The sequence below is a fragment of the Oxyura jamaicensis genome, chromosome 3 (genome assembly GCF_011077185.1).
Source record: "Oxyura jamaicensis isolate SHBP4307 breed ruddy duck chromosome 3, BPBGC_Ojam_1.0, whole genome shotgun sequence".
Taxonomy (NCBI): Eukaryota; Metazoa; Chordata; class Aves; order Anseriformes; family Anatidae; genus Oxyura; species Oxyura jamaicensis.
The window spans coordinates 42,567,634-42,591,741 of NC_048895.1; the positions used below are offsets into that span (position 1 = coordinate 42,567,634).

Below are 24,108 nucleotides of genomic sequence, written 5' to 3' on the forward strand. Positions count from 1 at the left end.
TCCATTAGAGATCCCCCCCCTTCCATGCGTAGGGTAGTAATGTCTGTGGTGTGCATGCAACCAGATGTGAAATAATCGGTATTTAAAACAAACCAAAATATGACTTTTTTTTTTCCCTGTGAGGATAAGCCCTTCCCAGGTATATCTTTAGAGAGCTTTCAAATGAAGTGTTATATTCGCCCAATTGGGAAGGGAACAAATTCTTCACGGTAGGTGATGGAAACCTATGAATGTGAGATTGTCCTCCCATGGGGCTGCAGCGGGGGCACGGTGCTTGATTGCAACACATCACCTTGATTTAAAAGGGCTGCAAATCTAACAGATGCTCTCCAGAAGGGTAAGCATGAGAATGAATGAGGATAAAATCCTGTCTTGAGACATCCAGACATTTTACCCAGTTTCTGAGACTCCTCAAGCCAGTTCTTAGGACACATCCTTTTCTGTTCTGCGTAGCATACAGGACTAGGATGTTTGCTCCTGCTCTAAGAAACCTAGCCTTGCCATTAGCCTCAAGGACCTGATCAGCTAGCATAACCAGCAGAAGCATTTGCAGGAGAGATTTAAGCTCTTGTACCCTTTTAATTGTATCGACAGGAAGATTTTTAGTGCTCAAGCTGTAGGGAGGGGGAGTTCTTCAGTGCAAACTTACTCTCCCTGTGTGTCAGAGGTTGATGACTAGTCGGCACCTTTCAAAAACTAAATGAAATCTACATTACATTTTCTGTCAAGAAGATAAAGCATTGATTAATATTTATGGCTGGAGAAGATAAAATGGCCTTGATAAACTGCATTAAATAGAAGAAACCACCTTGTGTTTAAAGATCGTGTTTGAGAACTCTCATTTGAGTTCTCCATCTTAACCACCCTTTGACATCTCTGAGCTGTTATGTAATACTACAATGTAATTATGTCAGCCTTCTGACAGCAGTAGCTTTTAATTTAATCCAACGTTAAATGTAGAAGTCTATCTCACGTCTCTGCCTAGAGTCTTGTGCGTTTTCTGTGGGTACTCTTCTTAGTAAACTGCTGGTGTAAGTATCTGAACTGCCCAGCAAAGTTTGCATTCCTTCTGACCAAAGCTCTGTTGTTTTCTCTCCTTATATATTCAGATATAAGGCAAGTTTCCCATGCAGTGGAACTTCTTAGCTCAAATTTTAGGTTATGCTTCTTAGCCTCTGTCTGTGCATAGGCTTTCTCTGCCTATCCCTGTGCTTAAAATCACATTTATACCATTTTTATGAAGGAACATTTAATCTTTCTTCGTGATCAACTAAAGTGTATTTTAAATCTGTGATTTTCGAGAGGATCCCTGAGTGTATTTGAATATTGAGAGAGTTTATAACACTGCAAACTGCTGGAGATAAGGACAGTTGTCTTGTTTGAGGTGGGTCCTATGGTCCTATAGATCATTGCCAAGTTCTGGCGTGGAATGCTTCTACCATAACCATAGTTATTTTTTAAAAATGTATTTTTGTATGCAGAAAAGTCTTCTGTATTTCTTGTGTTTCTATTAAATGTAGATACGCTCTAAATTGGCATGGTCCTTGGTTGCATGCATCAATGCCCTCATCCAGCCTGAAATACAAGGAGTAATTGCATAGAAATAATTTGTTACAGAATACTCTAGAAAGTGGCTTGTTCCTGTACAGAATGAATTCAAATGAATAGAAGCCACTGGAAAAAGTAGTCTGGGATAATAGGCCGTGATTACAGAATGAGCAAAAATATCAGAGTTGGATCTTTTGTTAGACTGCATATTTTATTTGCAGCTTAACATCCGGTAGCTATTTTTAAGATCTGCTAGTAATCAAGCTTAAAAATCGGGAACAAAGTCAGTCCACAGATGTTTTCTCTGTGCAGCCCTCCAAGAGGTTGTCTGGATGGGTTCAAGATACCCTTTCGTTTTACTTGATTTCTTGCAGTGCAGAAGCATGTTGTTGCTCTGTGTGCAGAAAGAGGGACCTGTGTGATTTCGAGTCTTCATTTCTACCCAGCAGATGTGGTGGTTTTGCTTAATATAAAAGGGATCTTGATGGAACAAATACCTATGTTTTCTCCTATGCTCATATTATTTAAACCTTGCCTTTGGTAATCCAGGCTTTTGGGTTTATTTAAAAAAAATAGCGGGGGTTAGAAAGTGACTACCGAGTGTCTGTTGTGCTTTGGCTGCCTGGTGAGCGCTATTCATGCAAAATGCGCTTCTCTTAACTTTTGTGCTCCCTTTCATCCTGTCAAGAACGCTAATAACACTGAAGTGCTAGAGCTTCTTACCCATCTTGTGGGCAAGATGTGGGCATCTTGTGGGACCCAGCATCTGCTTAAGGTATTCCCCTTCCCTGCGCATCTCTGTGAGGCCTTGGGTACTGTTTTGTTGCTGTCCTGTGCTGATCGGTGGGCTGAGAAGCATTAAAAGGAGCCTTGTGGTGAGCCACTGTGGGTGTAAGGAAGGTTGGTCAAAGAAAAGCACAGAAAGAGTAGAGTTATTACATTCTGTAGCTGCAAGCCATTAGAGCTTGGCTTAACTAGACCACAAAATCAAATCTCTTGTTTTTGCAAGCAAGCTTGAGCTGAGGGTTGTTCTGATTTGCTTTCCAGTTTTGTGATGCTTTTCTTTTTGTTATTACTATTTGTCGCCAAAACAGCCTTACTGCTGGTACCAGAGTCTTAAGACAACTGTGCCTACAGGGGCAAGATGGGAAGAGAGGAGAGAGCAACGGGGAGGGGAAGTTTTAAAGTTGCATCAAAGTCTCAGTTTCAATAACAAGTTAATGTTTGATAGGGGTTTGCCTGCTCCGAATGGACTTAACACTTTAGACAATCTTGAGAAAGAAAATTCTGCATTTTGCATTCAGTTTGTGTTTTGTGTGGTATGGTGCACACCGTGCAGGTGTTAAGCTCTCTCCCAGCTGGTTTCAGAATTGTATGAAGGCTTTGATTTGACTTTTCCAACTGAATGAGTTATTTGAGTGATATCTTTTGGTCACTGGTGAAGTCAGGGCTTCTGTCATACTAGGAACTACAAAAGAAGATGATGCTGTATTGGACTCCTGATGTGTAGGTAGAGAAAAATAAAGAAAAGTGGAGTAGAAAGGTCAGAGAAAGTGGTGCAAAGTGAGAGGGTATGGAGAAGCACCTGCAGAGTGCAGAGTGAAGTCTCCTCCCTCAAGAAACTGAGGGTCCTAATTCCTTCTGTCTGGACTTAAACTTCTTGCTAGATGGTTACCTGGTCAAGCTGATCCAGGCTCTTGCAAGTGGGAACACATGGGAAGAGTCATCAGGGAAGAAGAAAAAATTAGAAAAATCTTGATTTCCTTTTTCCTGAATAGCATCCCTTACAACATTGTTAGAATGTATTTCAAAGTCAGTAGGTTCATAGTTGAAGGTAAAATGAGTTTTCACTGACCTATGTGCTACAGCATAAGCTCGAACATCTTCAACAGGGATATCTGTGCCAAGTTGCCAGGTCCGTTTGGATGTGACTTCTGGTTTAGATGTTCTCAGATATAAATGACTGGATACAATTTTCAGAAGTGTTTAGGATGATTGCTTTTTATAAATAAATTTTAGGCAGATAAATATAATAGGGAAACGATTTTGAGAATTAGGATATCTTATTCTTCAGCTGATCTAATCCTTGTCAGCTATTCCAATAGAAGATAGTTTTAATGAGTAATTGTTTCCAGGCTGAATGTCTAGCTTCAATTCCCAGCCATTTTTTCTGCTAATTAACTTTGATTCCTTGAAATATTCTTTATTGTGTCAGAGTTTCTGGAGTCTGATCCTGTCAATTCTTAACTCTTCCCCCTACAGGCTGAGTCTAACTGAGAAGCAGCTTTTCCAGACCATCAGTTGATCCAGCTGTTGTTCCCAGGGCAGGTGGAGGGATGGTGAGGAATCAAGGTCCTCCTGTCCTCCTCCTGACTCCAGAAAAAATAGAATTAGGCCCTTACAGCTGTTGCTTGAGTAAGATGTCCACTGATGCTTACCACTCGTGGTGTGCTTAGGGCTTGGTAATAAAGACAGACAGTTTTTAGACAGCGCTCTGAGAGGCTCTGAATCAATGATCCCAAGGGATGGTAGATCTTCCCTGACTTCCAGCAAATCCAGCACGGCAAGATAAAATCAATGTTCCACCTGTAGGTGATAAGACAGGTTTGTGTGCGTGTATGTGCATGCAATAAACAAAACGCTGTCTGATGTCCAGGAGCAGTACTCGCAGGCGCTGATCTGCACCGAATACTTCTGAGAGTCTGTCAGTTTGCTGAGGGATCAACCCCACATTGTGTTTGTCCACCCCTGACCTACCGCGGTTCCTATTTTTCAGAACAGGATTATGTTCTGGAATAGATTAAAAAATATATATTCACACAGCATTCTGGTAAACCTTTGAAGGTGTGTGGAAAATAGAATGAGGGAGGCAGACAGCAGAACGGCAGGCTGCCTGGCGCAGAGCGGGTGCCATGGCCTGCTTTCTTTTCCTGCTACTTTGAAGTCCTTTATCAGCAAGGAGCAGGAATCGTCCTGCTCTGTCTGATGTGAGACGGAAAAGCATGGTGCTAGTACAAGACAAGGTTATATCCTGAACAGTAAAGGAGAATGTGCATACGGAGTAACTCTTTGTTGTTCTTCTCAGTTGGATGTAAAAGCAAAACAGGGTGATATCAGGCACTGAGTTTAAAACAAAGGTACTTCATGTTGTTGGAAATTACCCCAAAGTTGTGAAATCCAGAAGTACATGTGATTCAGAAAGCTATGGAAGCTGAGTCTCTAAGGGAGACATCGAGAACTTGGAGGTCAAGTGAAGGAAATACTATTTAATATTAAACTTATGAATCTCATGAATGTTGATCTCATTTCTTTGATCTTCTTTTAAAGCACATGCTGTTGTCAAAGTCTGGATGCTGGATTATATCATCCTTTGGTCCACACGGGCTAATGATTTCTGGCTGAAATACCCTGGGTGGCTCGTACCTGAGGCTGGACAAATACGTGGATGCACAGAGTATCTTGGAGAACAGGAGGGCAGGTAAACAACAGTGCCTCTCCTGGCATGTGCAAGGTGGCAGTGCTAACAGAGCACACCCACAAGTAAGTATGGAGAAACCGATAATTTAACACCTTCCGTAGAGAATCCTGTCTCCAGCTGTTGTTTCAAATTAGCTTTCTTTTGCTACAACTTACCTACAAAGTCATCTGTTTAACATCTTGAAAAGTAAGGGGAAAAATGGGTTGGTTGATTTTGATATTTTAGTGGCATGTAGCTGCAGAAAGTTATTTAAATGTCAGACTTTCATCTGGAAAGATGAAAAATGAAAAAAAAGAGCATAGTATAGCCAGGAAAATATTTTTTTTATATATATTACTGTTAATAGAATTTTAATGCCTTTGGGGATCGAATGCCTCGTGCAACTTCAAAAATATTCTTCCTATCCAAAATGACTACAGATATAAAAGCCAGCATTTTCAATAGCGTCTTGGATAGAAGACAGCATCGCTGACATTCTGGTGTCTCTTCATTGCACAGTCACAAAGGACAGTCTTTGAGAGCTCACATAGACTTCTGAAGAAAACAAGTTTTTATGGACTTCTGAAAACACACCATGGAATTCTCTGTTAGCCTGAATCTATGCATCTATGTTGAGACCTTATTTGCAGTGCTTGAAGAAAGGCTTGAATGAGTTTCTGAATATCCGTATCTAGCACAAAATGGGTTTTGGTTCAAGATGGGGGTACCCTGGGCAAGATAAATTATGATAAAAAGGGTAAGTAGCTTTTGCAACCTGAGAACACGTGGACTGAGAACAAGCCCCACCATTTTGGTTAATGTCCATGCTTGTTTTGTTACCCATCGCATACAGATGAAGATGTGCCCAGCCTGTGTGGAACAAGACCAAGCCTGGCAGAAGTGAGCAGTGCCCTCAAGGCGAGGACACTTGTCCACCTGGTTCTTGTGCTTGTCCACCTGGTTCTTTCTACTATACATTTACTTCTACATACAGACTTACTTCTACATACAGAAATCTGTATGTACAGAAATTGTCTACAGGTACCGATGCACGGCTGCTCTCTGCTGGAGGTGTCCTTTCCCCTCCGAGCAGACTGCTTTCTGCTGGCCTGGCTTCCCTCAGGGGCAGAGACCAAGGCGTGCTGTGTGGAGGCGGCTCCATTTTCTGTGACTCTGTGCCCTGGAGCACAAGTTTCCTCAGGAAAGTCAGAGATGGCAGCAGGACAAGTTCCCTGCTGGTTCCCGTGCTCCAGTTTCTTCCTTTTGGCAGAACAGAATTTGATTTTTCTCGCGATTATTATGGGCTGCGAAGAGCAGCTCTTAAATTAGCCCTGAGGAGGTGGAAAGGTAGAGAAAGCTCGCTGTGGGGAGCTTGGTTTGATGCATCCGACAAGTTCTACCTGACCCGACTGATGAACCGTGTCGCATGCAGAGTCCTCTCTTCAGTTTGTTTGTTGTTTTAATTAACTTTTGGCAGCCACGCCAAACTCGTCCTGCGTCTCTTTCCAGCTGCTGTGAAGTCCGAGTGAAGATCTCTGGCCAGATCCTGGCTCAGGTGGCTCAGCTCCAGCTAGGGAGCTTCCCGTGAAACTCAGGGCCTTGTGTGAAGGTGTGCAGGAGCAAGCACTCGCCGAATGCTTCTTGGGGAGCTGAGAAGGGCTGAGCCAGGCCTGTCAGCCGTGGTGTGGGGATAAAGAGCACTGACGAGGGCCTGGCGTGTGTGAGACAGTGCCCCTGAAGGCTGTCCTCTGAGGAGGGGCTGGGTCTTCCTCAGCACTTGGGACTGCAGTGCATCTGTGTTGCTCCAAGGGGAGAGAGGTCCCCGGACTACCTCACTGCAGGCCCTGCCGAGGGCATTACATGGCCCCGAGGCCCAGGGAAAAGAAGGCGGCACAAACCCTGCGGCGCCCTGCAGCATGGTGGGTGAGGCAGGGCTCAGGCCGCCTTCCTGGGCAGTGCTGTGCCTCGGCCACAAAGTCCTGGAGCCCCAGGAAGGCATTTGGCTGGACTTCAGGTAAGATGTTGTTCTTTGTTTTCAGTGGGAGATGATGACTTTGCATCCATTTTGAAGTGAATCTGTTTAAGTGACGAGCTGCACGTGTGTGCTGGGGTGCTTCAGCCCTTGTGTAGGGTCCCCAGGAACATCGATAGCAGCAAACCTCACCCACTGCTGATTTTCATTATCCAAATGAGAAACTGGGTTAAGCTACCTCAGGCGATAAAATCCTGCAGGCTGCTGCGAGGCTGTCATTGCTGGAGGGACTCTCAGCTGGTAAAGGGCACTGCCGTCTTGCAACAATGAACCTAATAACGTTATAAATAACTCCCTCATTACTAGGAAATGGTAAGAGAAAAACTTTTTTTTTTCTTTTTGTTCCAGTTTTCTCCCTCTTGGGCAACATCAGAATACAACAGCAGTGAAAGAAGGGGACAACAAGCAGGGTGAGCACATGGAGAGAAGAGGATGCCGTTGGTCTGGCTTGCCTGGAGGCTAAACCTTATGCCCAGGCATGAGGTTGGGTCTCCATCTCCAGTGCCCAGAGGTATGGGCAGTAGTGGGGAAGACCCCTTGTAGCATGGTTTCATCAGGCCTCATCTCCCTTGCTCCTCCCTCTTTTCATGAGGACACCCCTAGCACCAAGTGCTGAAGTGCAACCAGAGGCTCAGAGTTAACATAGAAATGTTTTGCCGAGCTAGTTGTTGGGATGCCTCTCTTCCATGCAGTGTCAGAAATGGTGCTGGACTACATGGTGGTGGGTTGTTGGGCACAGCAATGGAGAGGACTCAAATGAAATGAATCAGACAAAATGAGAAGTATGTGAAAACTGGAGGAAAGCTGACAACAACTATGTTTTTTCACTGCAGGTGTTGGATAAGGGCATTCTTCTGTGTCTTGGTGGGGTTACGGTTGCTTATGCTTGTAGATCAGCCTTTTCAGTTTAATCGTACAAGTGACAATGCATGTACATGTGCACTAACATCTGTGTTTGTCTTTATCTCCAACTGTTCCTGTGTTAAAAGGCTTTGAGGTACAGATGAACTAGTCAGCAACTCACCTTTACAATTTCTAAGAGTCATTTGCAATTTATTCTGCCATAGCTGGCTGCAGATCCTAATCTAACAGCATATTAAAGAAATGTCTCCCTCCTTCCCCTCACAACTTTCCCTTTTGGTAAAGTATTATTTGGCATCATTGTGTCTGGCTGCTGGAAGCTTGTCAAGATTTTTTATTTTTAATTTTGTGTGTCTGTCCAAAATAGATTAATATTTTCCTTTGTTGTTTCCCCAAAGCGTATAGGACAATGCAGTGAACTTAAATTTGTCTTTTTCTTTTTGGGGAGTCCAAATCTGGCAGAAGAAGGAATACCTAAACTTTTGTTTAAAGTATTGGCAGAAGGGCCCCATGTGTTGGAGAGATTTTTTTTTTTTTTTTGACGCTGACTCCAGCCTGGGTCCCATGTGCTGAGCTCCTTGATTCTCATCACCTTTTTCCTATGTTAAACCCTCATTGCCAAAAGCAGACCTGTTGCTGGCTGCACATCTGATGGGCTCAGTAACCGAAGGAAACTGGAGATGATCTGTGAGAAGAGTTGAGATGGCTTTGCTTTGCAGGGGTCTGATGAGCTGCAATTCATTAAATGTGCATAAAGTGTTTTTTCTGAGTCCTGGATGAAGGTGCTCTGAGAGTGCCTGTGCTGTGGCTTAGTGGTGGCTGGGGGTATCTCTGCAGCATCTGTGACTTGGTACCTTTTTCTCTCTGCTCCTCCCTGGGGATGGAGAGGCAAGTTAGGATATTAGAAGCACTACAAAATGGAATGTTAAGTTTGGCTTAATTAAGAAAGACTACATTGCTGGAATTATTAATTGCAAATTCTATTGAGAATAATTTAATGGGAGATTGAGTTACTGCAGGCCTTGGCCTGATCTGAAAAGATGCCATTGTTTTAAATGACAGTGCTGAGGGTGTGCATGTGTATGTGTCTCGGTGTTAATCAGATCCAGGATTTCATAATTTCGCAAATTAAATTCCTTGTTTTATTCAATTACTGTGCTAAAGCTGATCCGCACTGCTGCTCACAACTGTGAGCACAGAGCCCGATTACACACCGCATTAGCTCAGGTCACGGCGCATCCAGGGACCGGTGAGCAAAGCGCTGGGTGTGGTTCTCCAACCGTGACAGAGAATTCAAAGAATTTCCCATTTGGTTCATCACATTGATCGTCCCGGCCAGCGTGTGGCAGGTCTCACTGCAGGGGCTTGTAGCAGCCCCTTTGGGTCCCCTCTGGCAGCAGAGTGGTGCACGCTCACCCGTGGTGTGGTTCACAACAGCACACTCACGGGCTGCCAGTTCGGCTACCTGCAATTGATGAGGCGTGAGAGCTCGAGGGGGTTGAGCATGCCAGACTCTCCTCCCTGCTGCTTCTCTGGTACAGGCCCACTATAACCTCAGTTAGGTTTTCCCCTGGAGGTTTCTGCTCCCTTTGTGGATTCAAGTTTCCAACAGGTCATGTGCACACAGCTTTGCCTGAAATTGCCACACTCCTGGCATGTGGATGATAGTTTCGGTGGGTACCACTGGTGGGGCAGACAAAGAAGCAGGTAAGGAGTCAGGGCAGTAACAGAGAGGGCTGTTACCATCCCGCAGAGAGGTCTGAGACCCAGCACAGCCGCCCACATCCCATGTTCAGCCCTCCCTCTATTCTAGAAAAGAACGAGGCAGAAAAAGCAAGCAGTAATATATCTGACTGTATTTCAAAGTTGTTGATTGTAAACAAACTTTGTTGAAGAAATAAAATCACATGACAAGATATCAGAGTGATACTATAAATCCATTTTGTTATTGTTGCCACACTTCACATTTTTGGAACTCAGAATTTAGCTCATGGTGTACAAAACTTGTAAAAATTTATTGCAAGCGTGCCTTTGTGTAGAACAAAACTGGTGTCACAAAAGTAGTTCCCTGTCCCATGCAGAAATACAGGTGTGTAGGTCTCTGTGTGAAGAGGTCACACACCTGCATTTCCTGAAAGACTTGGCTGTTACAAAATTGCTCTGAGAAGTTCAAAAAAAAAAAAAAGGAAAAAAAAGAAGAAAAAAGAAGAAAAAAGCAATTGCAGTATATGCTTTACTTCTGGAATTTACATTTTCAACAGAAATCTCTAGAATTTTAAAGAATATGGAACTTGCAACAGAACTGCAGTCACTGATGTGAGCACAGCCCACTGGATTCATTCTGCAAGCACTCCGACAGCTAAGGCCAATCTTCATGTTTGGTGCAGTCACTGCATTTGATGGAATGTCAGTTGCACATTTTTCATGATAAACTAAAACAAAACATGGATGGGAAGATTCCTTTTCCAGAATTTCCATCGTTCCTGTCTCTCCTGTGGCACTTGAGACCCACTCCTTCGCTGTGCTGACATGCAGCAGAGCTTTGACTCCCCGGTCTGCAGCTACCGCACGTGTACAGCGTGCACAAAGGTGTGGAGTGAGGCCAGTGACGGAGCTAAAGCAGGGCTTGTGCTGCAAAAGCAGCTCTGCAGAGTGGTTGTGTTCAACATCAGCCTTTTATTTTTCATTCAAAGGCAGCAGGGAAGGGGAGTGTGCATGCTGGAAAGATAAGTTGGAAGGGCTCATCGGGCTCCTCTCCCTCTGCATGCCCAACCTCTTCACTTCTGTTCTTTCCAATGTGCTGATCCCCCTTAAACTCCTCGTTTATCAGACTGTACCAATTAGCCTCACGTATAGTGGATCGATCTCTGGCACAAATCTTAGTTTTGTTGTCTCCAATCTCACCCCAGATCATGGGGTAAAGTTATTTTTAATTTCTCTATTGAAATGCCAGGCAACGATTTGGCTTATAAATAGACGCAAAGTCCAGGTTGCAAAAGTAAGTCTGAGACCTGTAATATGCTTTCCATCAAATGAGTAACTTGGTTTCATAGAGAGGTGTGAGTTGTTCAGCACTGACATTTTGCACACACGTTAGTTGGAGCACAAGACCACAAAGTTACTTTTGACGCCAAGTGCGTCGGGGTTCTGGACAGATGAACCTAGTGTACGGGGCTTTGCTTTACTGCTGCTAGGCTTTTTGGTAGTGAGTGAAGTTAAGTGCTCTGTTTGAAATTCAGAGCATGCTGTACATACTTGAAGAGTAGAAGCTTTTGCTAGCTTCTTCATTTTAATGAACAGATGTGCCAGGGCTGGAAGCAAACTGTATGGGCCTGGCATGTTTCTTTCCCTAGTAAAACTTAATTTGTCTCCCTGCGGAGTCCCCGTCCTTACCAGGTGTGAGATCAGTCAGGCTGTTTCTTTTTGCCTCACATCTGTTTGCCCAAGGAGCTTGGATCCCAAATAGCACTCATCTCTCCCCATTTGCTTATTTGATCAGGTCTTGAATGTCACAGCCCTATAAGAAGGTGTTATGGTCCTTTCCTACTAGGTTCTTCATCCAGAGCCCCGAAGCACTCCGGGATTGTTGCATTTACATCAAATGAGCACTTCTGCAGAGTGATGTTTTTTGATGGATAAGGTGTTTGCATGAGACATTGTGTGGACCACCTTGACATCTAATGCTAGCAGTTATTACTTCAGAAGAGTGACACAAAAGGGATTTAACCACTTAAGGCCTTTTTGTGATACCTAACAGCTGCTCACCAGACCCATCAGTGTGGTGAGTGTGTGAAGGGTTTAAAAAAAATCAAAAACACAATTCCCCAGCCCCCAGGATGAAATCCAAGTCCCCTCGCTTTGACAGCGATGCAGAGCTGAGGAATGTTTCAGCCACTCCAGTGGGAGCAGCGGGAGGGTGACGCTGATATCTGCCTTGGGCCCACACGAACCCGATGGGGCAGCATTAACAGGGCAAAGCGGGCGACACCGTCACAGTGACTGCAATTAGTATAGGCTTCAGAAACAATACCCTGTTTCATCGGCGATGTGCCAGACAGCAGGAAGGATCAGCAAATGAATACTATAAAAACAAACGGAATGGCCAGCTCTGCGTTGTCACCTCTTTCCTCTTCCAGACTGACCAAGAACGAGTGGGATGATTTGGCTGGGCGTGCGCCCAGTGCAAGGAACAAGGGAAGCAAAGCATAGGACAGGGAACTTATTCAGCGATATATTTCTGAAGAGAAAGAAAAGGCTCTCAAGAGGAGAGAAGAGACCCTTTTTGTACAAAAGCACAGATATTTTCAGCTGTTTCCCCAGCACTGAGACGCTTGTACAGGGGTTTTTCCAGTTTGAGTTCACAATGCTTGTGGAAAGAAAGGTAGGCTTGGGAAGAGCCTTTACAAGAAGGAATATATACCAAGTAGCACTGGTGGTAGGCTTGCATTTGAGCAGATGATGACATGATCTGTCCGTGCAAAGTACCTTAGTTAATGACAGGCCAAGTACACAAATGTATTGAACATGGAGTTCCTCACCTTTCACATCACTGCTAACATGCTTTTGCTGCTTGCACATTTTTCTCAGACAGATTGAGATGAGCTCTTGTTTTACAAATAACTAATTTCACATCAGTCACAGCAACGAGGAAGTGCCATGGCAAGCTCCACTACAGAGATGGATGGAAGACTTCACACAGTCTGAGTAATTATTTGTCTGGATTTCACATTAATGGTTGGAGTACAGCACAGCTTCAGATTTGCTGAGTATCTCCTCTAGCTCCTCCAGGGAGGTTGGGCTGCTGTTTTATTTGGTTTTCTCTTACCTTCAGGACAAGTTGGTTTTGACTCATGCCTATGTGGAGCAAAGAACCTGTGCTGACAAAGTCCTACAGCCCCTGCTGAAGAGCAGGATGATGTCTGTCATGCTTTCATTTCAAATTTGGAAAAGTCCATTTAAAAAAGAACCAAGTCACTGAAAATGCAGAACATGGACTTAATCAGCAAGACTGCAGACTCCACTTTACAATTTCATCACCTGTGCTGTGCCTCAGTGTCTGATCATGGAAGTGGAAGCTCCTGTCTGAGGGAATAATGACGGCTGATGATTACCAATGTTGCTAAGAGCACTTTCCAATCCTTGCATGGAAAGAGGCAGACATGCAGAATTACCAGTGCAGCATAAACCCCCACTCATCACTGCAATCAGCCACAGGACTAGTGGATGCTAAGACATGTAAGATTGAGCCATTGGAGACCCCCTTCAACACCAATCAGCTCAAGACAGACTACTAAATAAATGGTAGAAGAAAAATATCTCTTCAGAAAAAAAAAAAAAAAGCCATGTAAGTGTAGCTGAAGGTGAAGAATGGGAACGCTGTTTTGAGTTGCAGTTCATAATGTCAGTCTGGAAACAGCTAAATTCATTTTTCTCTAGGAATTGTCTAAAGAAAACAAAGTTGTACCCATTAGGGACGTTGGAAAGTCTTTAAATTGGCATACTCAGACCACCTTGCAAATGAAGATGGGCCGGGGCTAGAGAAAAGGAAAGGAAAACAGAGACAAGATGTTTTAAAATTGTGCCCTAGTGTCGAGTGCACAAATGGGCTGAAGTAAAAAGTGGCAGAGTTTCTGCAAGCCCTTGAAGCTTTTTTCAGCTATCAGCAGTGGAAACCATTTCACAGTGGCTTCTAAGCTCTTGTGAGTGTTATATTACACACTAGGAAAAGAAATGCTTTCCAAGAACAGCTCGTGGCAGGACAGACGTTTCTTGAAAGAATTCCTGTGCATAGAAGGTGGTCAGTGTGTCTCACTGATGGTCTCAGTTCTCTGAAAGAAAGTTTGCATGCCACCAATAAACCATCTTCAGAAGTACACATGAAGGAAAATTCAGTTCATCAAGAGAGACATGAGCCTTCCCAGTCCCATGTCTATTTCAGTTTCAAACTCTTATTTTTCTCCCTGGAAAATTTTAGAAAAGTTTCTCTGTGACCTGTTTGGCATTTCCATTGTCTTTTAACTTCTGTTGAGCTTTAGGATCTCTTACCCAGATTGTCTCAAGGATACAAAAAATGAAACCAAAAAAACTTGGCATCATATCACAAGCCATTGCACAACTAACACACACGCACACACTATAACTAGCATCCTCACGCTACTTTGAGACTAAATTCCTTCTTTTCCTTTAACTAGGGAGAAACTTCAGTGTTACAAGCAGGTGGGGAACCAAATCTGAGTAAGCCAGTTTGCAGGGAAAGAAATGCTACAGAATCTGAGCTGCAGCTAATAAAACCTTGCTGTTCTAAAATGATGAAATTTCTTCCTTAATTTCCTGGCCTTGTTTGGACTAACTTAGAGAAAGTGCAAGACGCTTTTTCAACAAGGAAAAATCTTAACTTTCCTCAACCTTATCCACTCCCAGTCAAGAGTTGGAGAAGATAGAGTTGAACAGTTATCTGTGGATATAGACTATGCTTTGGTGGGTTTCAGAGCCCAAATTCAGGCATTTTGTACATATAAATATATATAAATATTTTTGCTTATTTATGGAATGTTTGTGTATGTTTAGGGCACCAGTTCAAAACGATGAGGGATGGTTAAGGCTAAGAAAATGAAATTCATTGCAAAGCTATAATTTTGTCTTAACATTTCTCCTTTGCAAAGGAGACTAAAGCATCTTCCCTGTAATAGTCAGCCACTGTGTAATCCCCCATCAACTCCAATTCTAGGGAAAACTACTCAGGACCCAGTCCCTGAGGCAAAAAGCTAGGACCTCGTCATTTTAGCTCAAGTCATCCACATAATTAAAAACATAAGTTAGTGGAAAAATTAAACATTCCAAGGTCATGGACCTACTGACACCTGAAACTGAAAAGGCATTTTCTGAACAGGAAAGTGTAGATCCAGGCCTTTGTACATACCCAGTAACATAACAAGGACACCAGATCTAGCTCGAGGGGCTGCGATGTAGCTGGAGAGTGCTGTGCTTACTCCTCGGAGGCACGAAGTGGCTCCTAGGAGGTCGTGCGGGCCTCTCCATCTCTGCTGGGGGCATCTGCAACTTGCAAAAGCTCTGGCTTTGCGAGGGTTCAATGCAAGGAAGCCGGGCTCCCAGCAGCCCAACCGGGCTTCCAGTTGTCTGACCAGCAGAGCTCTTGCCAAACCTTTCCTTACTGCCCTAACTCTGACCACTCAATAAATTTGCAGGGCTTAATGAAGTTGTAGCTACTCTTCCTGTTGTAATGAAGTCTGGCATTGGCTGAGCTAACAGTAAGAACACCATTTATCTTCAGGTACCTCTGTGGAGTTTCCTAAGAAATGGAAACTTGGACGCTTGCTGAACTTTTGTTTTTCATGCCTCATGCTAGCCTCTCCTCCACCTTTGAATATTTAGATGCCTGACAAGAAGCAACCATGCCACACGTTCAGTCTGAGAGGGGTGGCCTCAGTTCCCTGCTGGGACAAGATTTGAACTCATCCTTGGTCTCCTATGTAGCCTGGCACTGCGGAGGACTAGAGCAGTACAAACCCTCTCCTTCCTCCAGTGCACAAGGTTGTGTCCTTCCCCAAGACTGTCTCCTGGGTGGAGACCTTGTGGACTGAGAGGTGAAGGGGGTGCTAAGGGAACCTGCTGGCACCGCTCTGCTTCTCGCTGTGTGGCTGGCAGGCAGGGCAGGTTGTGCGGGGCAGTTGCCAGGCTGTACTGCAAGCAGAACCACCATGGACCTGGCTGTCCCCTTGCTTTCCCTGCAACCAGGTGAGATCTGCCTAAGTCTACTCCAAAAAATAAGACTTTGGTGGAAATAGAAATCTGTCAGTGCGAGAATGGTCTTTGGGCTAGTCAGTAACTTACAAGCCCCTGCTGAACTGTTCTGTGATGATTTACAGGCTTTGCATTTGCACAGTGCCTTGGCATCTCTGATAACCGCAACAGTGAAATATGTAGAGTTCAGAGGGTACTGTTGTCTCTCTCCAGACAGAAACATATAACCTGGGGAGTTACAGACTGATAAAGAAAGAAACCAATTGCTCCATTCCTCTTAAATCAGCCCAAGTAATTCTTTGGTAACACCTTCCAGAAAACACCAGGCTCAGGGACCTAAAACGAGCTGGTCCTTTAAGCAACATGGTTGTGCCCTGTAAGTTAATGCCATTCGGTCTGTTTCCATCACTGCTAACCTTCAGAATACAGAGGGGTTTTTTGTTGTTGATTGAGCTGTAGACTGAAATCAATAACGTGTAGAGGGCAGGGCAGTATTTCACCTCCATATCAATTCTCTCCTGTCTCGGTCACACTCCCCTCTCTCTCTCCATTGCTTTCCAAGGCTTCAGTGGCCTTTGGCTTCCACCAACACCAAACCACAGTGGTTCAACCGCAGGCACCAGCTCACGATGATGCTCATCCTCTACAGTACTACTCAGAACAGGTGAACCCTTTGAGCTTGCTCTGTTTTAGTTTGGTTTAACATCTGGTTGCAATCGGACTTCTTTCTTTTTTTTGCAAAACACAGTGCTATGTTATTTTGCTAAACATGTAATCTGCTTAATTACAACCATTGTGGCAAGCCCGGCATTCTAGTAAGAAGAATGCTTACAGAACATCCCGCAGTGATGATGCAAAACACACTGCTATTAGTGAATTATTTTTTTCCTGCAAACTGTGTGCCAAATGAAGGTCTAAAATGGACTTACAAAAGGCAAAGAAACAAATTGTTTTTCCTAAAAAACTTGAGCCCATTATGTTAGACTTTTAAGCAACACGTAAGATACAGTTGAAATAAAAAAAAATAAATTAATTGTTATACTCTTATTTTTGATCTGTATACTGACCGTGGCAGTTATGATGTGAGGCAGTATTACTTCACTCTCTGGCTGTGTATAACATGTTTCACTTCATCCTGTTTTTTTTTTTTTTTTTTTTTTAAAAAAAATCAATGTCATGTTTTTCCATTTCAGATTCACTAATGTATTTGGTTTCTTCTAATCTTGCTGTGTTCTAACTGGGATCAAATTGTCTTAAGCATTTTTTTTTTCTTTTTTAAGGAAAAAAAAAAGGAAAGAAAAAGTTTAACCAGTTCTCAGTTCCTGGCTGCCTGCCTTAAAGGTTCTGTTTGTCAATATACTTGATGAAGTGTTCATGCTTCTGAACTGCTTCTTTTAGCACACTGTGAGGACAGCACTGATTCCCTACAAGGTGGTAGGCACTCTCAACCTCAGCTCATGGTGCAGACTTACATTACTTGTCCCAGAATTGAGTAACTCCAAGTAAGGTGTATAGAGTTTTTTGCAATGCCCGCCTGGGACTGCTGAGCTATCTTGGCTTATGACAAGCTCTTAGCCCAAGAGGGACTTTACAAGATGACCCTGTTCAACAAATAGTATTGAGAGATAACTAATTTAAGTCCGTTTCTGGTGTACAGATACCCACGAGGCATTCACTTATGCAATTTTTTTGTCAGCTTTTCTTGTGGCACTTTCTGTAGAACATGTTTCCATCCAGCTGCTACTAGGAACAAAGTTTCCACCTCTCTAGTGGCATCACTTGGCATTTTTGGATAAGGACAGCACTGGTGGTGTCAGAAGTTCCTTGCTTTGCTGTTCCAGGTGTGGTATCTTCTTCTGCTTACCTTCCACCCCCTGCCTATGCCACCAAGAACATTGCATCAATGGGAGGGTGAGGTGTCTTCCAAGCCCAGGAGCTCCTTTACAAGTCTTTCACCAAACTGTGCACGGCTATACCTTGTCACGTGGTAGGCCTCTGACATTTTGTAGAGGATGTAGGCATTGTTTATAGCGATGCTGATGGCAAACCAGAATACTTGTTGCCAGGTCTTGTTTGGTTTGTGAGAAATGAAATACCTAGAAAGCCAAGAGGAAAAAAAAAAAAAAAAAAAAGTGGTATTCAGCCATCACTTCCATCTGGGAGGCAAGAAATAACCCTGGAAAAAGATTCCTGCAGTCCCAGAGGGGAAGCAGGACCACAGCTTACTGCCAAGTGCAAGTATTAAAGAATTTTGTACAATGTATTTGACAATCGTTTACAGTTCTGTCTCTTTGGTTTTGGAGGTTTCTAGTAGTGTCCTTGCTCTAAGAGCCAAACCTCAGCAACCCTCCCCTCTGTATCACTGCACATAAGCAAGAGTAATGATGCAGACTCCTAGAGTTTGCCTGTGACAAACATCCAAGTAATGGGAGCCGTGGGTCTGAATCCCTTTAGATTGTAACTTAAAATCCGCCCCCCCACCAAACTCAGGCCTATTATGTTACAGTTCAGGGAAGACTGCTCATGCCTCTCCTCTCGTTTATCTCGATCGTAAGTGAAGAATGATTTCTGCTGTTGTCAACAGCATGTGGGAGGACGTGGGGGTAGAGCCAGAGCATGCAGTGCTGGTATGTGGAGCACCTCCTCTCCATAAGGCAGGAGAACTAGGAAGGACTGACAACCTTATATTTAGGTTCTGACTAATTCCAGGACTACCAGAATATTCTCTTCAGTCATAAGATTTCCTACTTCCCTACTTTTCATTTTTTTAGCAACCATTTAAATCTACTACCTCATTTCTTTTTTGTACTGCTTTCCTCAGGTCAGATCCCAACATTGGTCTCTAACAACCACCTCCTCCTCTTTCATATCTTATGCTCAATTCTTGCTGCTTTGCTCAGATCTGACTTGGAAAATCCCTGCTACTTTTTCTCTCTCCCCAGTTTTCAGCTCTTGAAATCTTCTACACCTCACTGCTACTCCCACAGCCAATCTTCACCACTGCTATTCTTGTTTCTGTTTCTCCCCATTACATCAAGAGCTAGCCAAGAGGACCCCATCTGGAATCCCGGAGCCAAAAAATCTAAATTCCCACAAAAGGCCTACATTCTCCCACTTTACCTAGATCAGGTTTGCATCCAAAACTGAGTAGCATTTTCCTCTGGCTCAAGGTGACACAAATATCACCAGGGCAGATAATCACCTAAACACCATATGATGATAAGGGTGGGGAGCTAGGCAGCCTGAGAGACTTGTAGACCTTTGCTGAATTCTCAAGCTAGCCTTGACTTTGATGTGGCCAAAAACATCACCAACCTGTTGGCTCATCTTCCCAACTCTTCTTACAGGTCATTTTCAAGATGGTAAGAACATAATACTATTAATTTTATTTTTTTAAACTGGTGGATAGGTAGATAGGGCCAAAGCAACACTGCCATGTTTTTTTGAGATTATTCAAATAGGTGAAAGTTAGGGGAGTAAGCAATTCATTGTGTTCAAGGACAGACTCATTCATCTCCTCACTCCTGCAGAGATTCCCTACAACACGGCTGGCAATGCAGCTATCGCCATTGTGCAGAGCCGGCTTCTGATCTCTGACTAGAACAGTTTTGTCAGAGATGAATTAAGTGAAAGCAGGACTGGGCTCTCAGCTGCAGCTCAACATGGAGAACTCAAGCAGTCCAGCCATGGGGAAGAAATGAAAGAAATACATACACACACACATACACATCCTTATTCTCACTTACTTGCTGTATTTGTCGTCGTATTTGCAGATGTAGCTAAGGTGAGCAGCAAATGCTTCAACAGCCAAAGGGCATGGAATTTCTCCACTTTTTCTCTTAATTATAACTCCTGCATCAATTAGAAACATGACAGATTTAAATCCACATGATAGGTTTAGCGTTTAGAAGATACATAGTTTATTACAAAATAAACCTTATTGCTAGTTTCTGTCTCCAAACTGGGACATGGTTCCTCTGTTATCTGTAACTGAGATGATAATTTGACTTTGTTTCCATTCGTAGTATATTGAACAAGGGAAAAGGGAAGAAGAGGGATCATTATTCAGTCAGAGACGCTTCTACCTGCTTGTAGAAGGGAAGGATTAATAAAATAAACTTGTACTACTTTATTGAGGAGTCAGTTTCCTGATTCTTGACTTCACATTTCTTCAGGGTTTGATGGTCAGCTCTCAAGGGACCGTCTCTTGCTCCATGCCTATAGCTTATTGTCTAGTGAGGATCCCTGCTCTCTCCCAGGCACAGCAGTATTTTTCTCCAAGTCTAGTGAAGGACAGGCTTGGTTGCATCCTTTCTCAGCACTGTTTCAGTACAGATACGAATCTGGGCTTTCTCATTTCTCCAGCCTTCAAACGCCCATTGCCTTGATTCTGCAAACTCTTTCACAATCACCCCTAAAATGCTCTTCACGTTTTGATTGCAGACTTCACCATTTCATTCAGCTGGAAGTCTCATTCCATCCATTATCTCTGTCAAGCCCCCTGTGCTGTCCGGGCTGGCAGGCTCTATTTTGAAGCAAGACTTATGACACATACTAAATGTCATGTTACATCTGAGCCATGCAGCAATTTATTTCATGTTTTTAAAGTCTGATTTTTCAGGCGTCCAAAACCATACCGCCTCTGAATTGTTCAACAATTCTCCTTTCAACTCTGTACCCCCAAACTGGGTGTAAATGTTCTTCCTCTCCTCCCCTTTCTCTCTTTCTCCCTCTCTTTCCCCTTTGAGAATTTGTACTTCCTTTTGCAATTTGCTTTGTATTCACAATCCTTAAAAATGCATTCTGATGGCAGCTATGTGGGCATCACGCACTCCCTCTCACTTTTTATTATATTCTGTGTAACATTCCTCTGTATTGAGAGCACAAATATCTTTATATGCACATTATTTTTATAGCCTTTCCTGTGTTTGTTCTGTAGCCATAGGGCCATCCCTCCAGGGAGGCAACTGCTGGAGCTGGGTTGTTTTTAGCTGCAGGTCTCTGTGGTGAGCAGCCCCAAGCAAGCTGACTCACCGGCACCTCTGATGAGTTATTTCCCCTCCTGGTCCTCCCCCAGCATCGCTGTGCTCCAGCCCTGGCAGCCCTCCAGGGGAACACACCGCCCGCTCTGCAGCCCCGGCCTGCCTTCGCCTGCGTGCTGCTCTCTCTGGTGCAGGCTGCTGGCATCAGCTTCTAGTTTGGTGTTTTTTCACCCTGTAAAAACTCAGTACCCGCGTTCCTGAGATTAGCCAAGACCTGGGGACTCTATTGGAAAGTTTCTAGCCAGTACGCTTTCAAGCAAAGCTTGGGAAATGTCAACCTCAGTGAAATAAGCAGAAAGACAAAGGCATATGCGTTTGTTTCCTTAAATACTTAAGTTTATGCCAATCCATAATTTCTGGAGCTAGAATCCTGCTTTTTTAAAATGAAGGCTCAGGAGTATCAGCACTTACTTCCCCCTTGGCAAGTGCTAAGATTTCATAACATAACATAACAGAGTGGGCACTGCATGCTCCAAGTGCTATACGGCTTTTTTTTCATGAATTAAATTTGTTACAGTTCTTTATCAGAACTGCAGCCAGGCAGGTTCGTATGAGGTCTAATGTTCATGGTTTTCCCCTCAGCTCCCAACTGGCCCCATCCTCACTCTCACCATACTTGGACGTAACCCCGTGAATTTATTCCCACAAAAGACGCATGGAAATTTAAGGTTTAAATCCTAAGCTTCCCTGTCCTCAAACATACTTTTTAATGTTAAGCTTCTTTCCCCAGATTTTCATGTTCTGAGCCAATCTCACACTTCCAGCTCCTCCAGGGCTAAGAATCACACTGGGGTGTGCTCAGACAATAGTTTCATACAATTGCAATGCCTCCACAGCATCTCCTCCCTTTTTTCTTCCAGCTGCATGGTCTTCAAGGCAGGGTGGGCAGAAAAGGTACAGGCAGCAAGGAGAAGCTAATGAGAACTCCATAGGGAAACTGCAGCCTTTGATACTGGCGGTGTCAGTAGGATGTTATTAGTAGCTGGTTCCTGATCCTACTTCTTTGCTCCCAGTTTTCTCATCATTACCACTGTCTTCTCTCCAGCTGCCTCTCCATGCTTCCCTTGCCTCTCTTTAGCTTCCTGTCTAGTCCATACCCTAAGTGTTAAACCCTATTTCTACCTCCTGTCACCCCAAGCCACCGGTGAGATGCTAACATGCCACTTGCAGCTATGTGGTCCTTGCCTTCTGCATATGGGGCCCAGACTTCATTTTCTGTCCTTAGCTACTGTCCATTTAGCATCTGAGCAGAGCTTGCTGGTGAAGAGCATCTCTGAAAGTTCTTCTCAAAAATAAGCTGCCTCTCCAAAAGATCTTGGGTTCAACAAGTTTTTGCTGAAGCACAATAATGCCTGAAAGGAAGCAGCCCAGCCCCTTAACAACTTGCAAAGGAGCTGCTGCTTCCAGCTCTGCACGCTGCCGAAGCCACGGCATTCCCAGGGTCTGCACTGGGCTGGGAACCCTACATGGCAAACAGGACCCTGCTGCCCAAGCACCAGGGACCCTGAGGCTCCTCCCTGCAGGTCAGAAAGCCCAGGATTCCCCGAGTTCCTGGCCATCCTGCTGTGCAGCAAGTGAGGTTGCTGCCTGCTCCATTCTGCTTTCATAAAAAAATAAAAAAAAATAGATGTGGTTTAGTTATTTCTAGAACATTGTTATTTCTAACATAGTTATTTCTAGAACATTTAGTTATTTCTAGAACATTGTCCTGGAGCTGCTGGGAAAGCAGGCTCCAGACCTTGACTGGAAAAACAAAATGCAGCCGTGTCCCACAGATGGGGAAGTTTGGACCAGCTTTACATCACCTGCTTTAGATTTAGGGCATTTTTTTTACTCCCTGAGGGTCTCAATCTCTTTTGACTTCTCAGTACTTCTGCAGAACAGGCAAAAGGGAAAAATTCAACTCAAGCTAAAGCCTAAGGGAAATTAAAAACCCTGCTGAATTTTGTTCTAGGCAGAAAATTCATACTTGTTAGCAGAGTAAGCAGGACTTTTTTGCAAGACCAAAGAAATAAGACTCATCCTTTAGCATCTGAGGTGATGTATTATGACACACTGGTTCAAAACATCCATAATAAATAATGTGCAGCATCTAAGAATAGTATTCATAGATCACCTCTGACAAGTGTACTGCCCTCCTGGTGCCTCTGGCTTGGGTGGGATTTGCACTCTAAGTATTTGCAAGATTTACCTTCTCCTCTACTTTCCTTTTGATTGCAATAAATAGTTCACTATTAGCTACATCTATCCTACGTCTTGCTTTGAACATCTCATCTTCTATGTTTTTAGGCTTTCTTTTCATGGCCTCCTCCACCCCCATCAACGTGTATGCTCAACGTGGAAACATACAATTTATTGTCAAGTGATCCCGCTGGCTCCAGTCTCTGTCTGACTGCCCTGTATGGGATTTATTACCATTTTTCCCTACCTCCTCTCCCATTTAACACACCTGCCCAGAAGACCTGTGCGACAGGCTTGCTTCAAGGAGCACAAATTCTTCCTCTTCCTCTTCCTTCTCCTTGTTTACATCACTTTGAGGAGACTTTGGTGATCAAGCTTCAAGTTGGTTTAAACCAGCATTGCTGCACTCACTTCAGAGATGCCAAATTAGAGGCAGGCAATCTGGTCTCCTATCTTCCTACTGAGCCTCCATCTGTTCTCAGATCTTCACTCGAGACTCTCTTCCCCCTGGCATGGCTCTGAAAACCAGTCTCAGTTTTCTGCTCTGATTCACCCTGAACTATCTCGGCTGTCCCCGCAAGCACTTGGTGAGCCAGGTATTGTGCAGGTCTTGCCCACCACACGCACAGGTCCTAATCAGTGGACCTTAAACCACCTCACATATGCAACCTACAATCCTGTCCATGCTAAAACCTGCCCAAGGTCATCCACAGGCACAACCATTCACACTGCTCTGTGCTGCCTGGGAAGGCCACCGCTAGCTCAGATTCTCTTTGAAAGGGGCAGTTAATATTGATGCTCACAGACAGAACAGTTTTCTAACTCTCTTTTTTGTAGCATTAGTAAATTATAACTGCAGGCTCCATACTAGCACATATCAACCAGGTGACATTTAGTGATATCTTGTCCATCTAGAGCAGTGGCAAAGTGCACACGGGAAGCAGCACAAACCCTGACCGTGACTGCTCACATGGGTGGGCACTGCTCCAGCGACTGGCTTTGGCAGCAGCACTGCAGCTTCATTTTTCCTTCGCATGCTTGTTTTCAGCATCAGCATTCAGACACCAGCCCGTCCATGTCACTAAGCCCTCACTGTGCAGTACAGAGGGAGGCAAGGAGCTCAGCAGAAACCTTCTGGATCAGCCCTGCTTTGCCAAGGTAACAAGACTTGTGGCAAGGCACTGGAAATGCAAGGGCATGGATGGGTGACTGAGGTTCGAACTCGG

The 24,108-nt window shown here is 44.0% G+C and overlaps 1 protein-coding gene across 1 annotated transcript in view; it reads right to left on the minus strand.

The window, feature by feature from the left end:
• Positions 1-16,930: 16,930 nt before the first annotated feature.
• PGBD5 (piggyBac transposable element derived 5) overlaps positions 16,931-24,108 on the minus strand; it is a 65,059-nt gene continuing 57,881 nt past the window's right edge. Inside the window, exons 6-7 of the mRNA XM_035320889.1 lie at positions 19,406-19,511; positions 16,931-17,755 (exon numbers count right to left, since the gene is read on the minus strand). Of these exons, the coding sequence (XP_035176780.1) occupies positions 17,560-17,755; positions 19,406-19,511 (302 nt within the window). The 3' untranslated portion in view covers positions 16,931-17,559. The remainder of the gene's footprint in view (positions 17,756-19,405; positions 19,512-24,108) is intronic.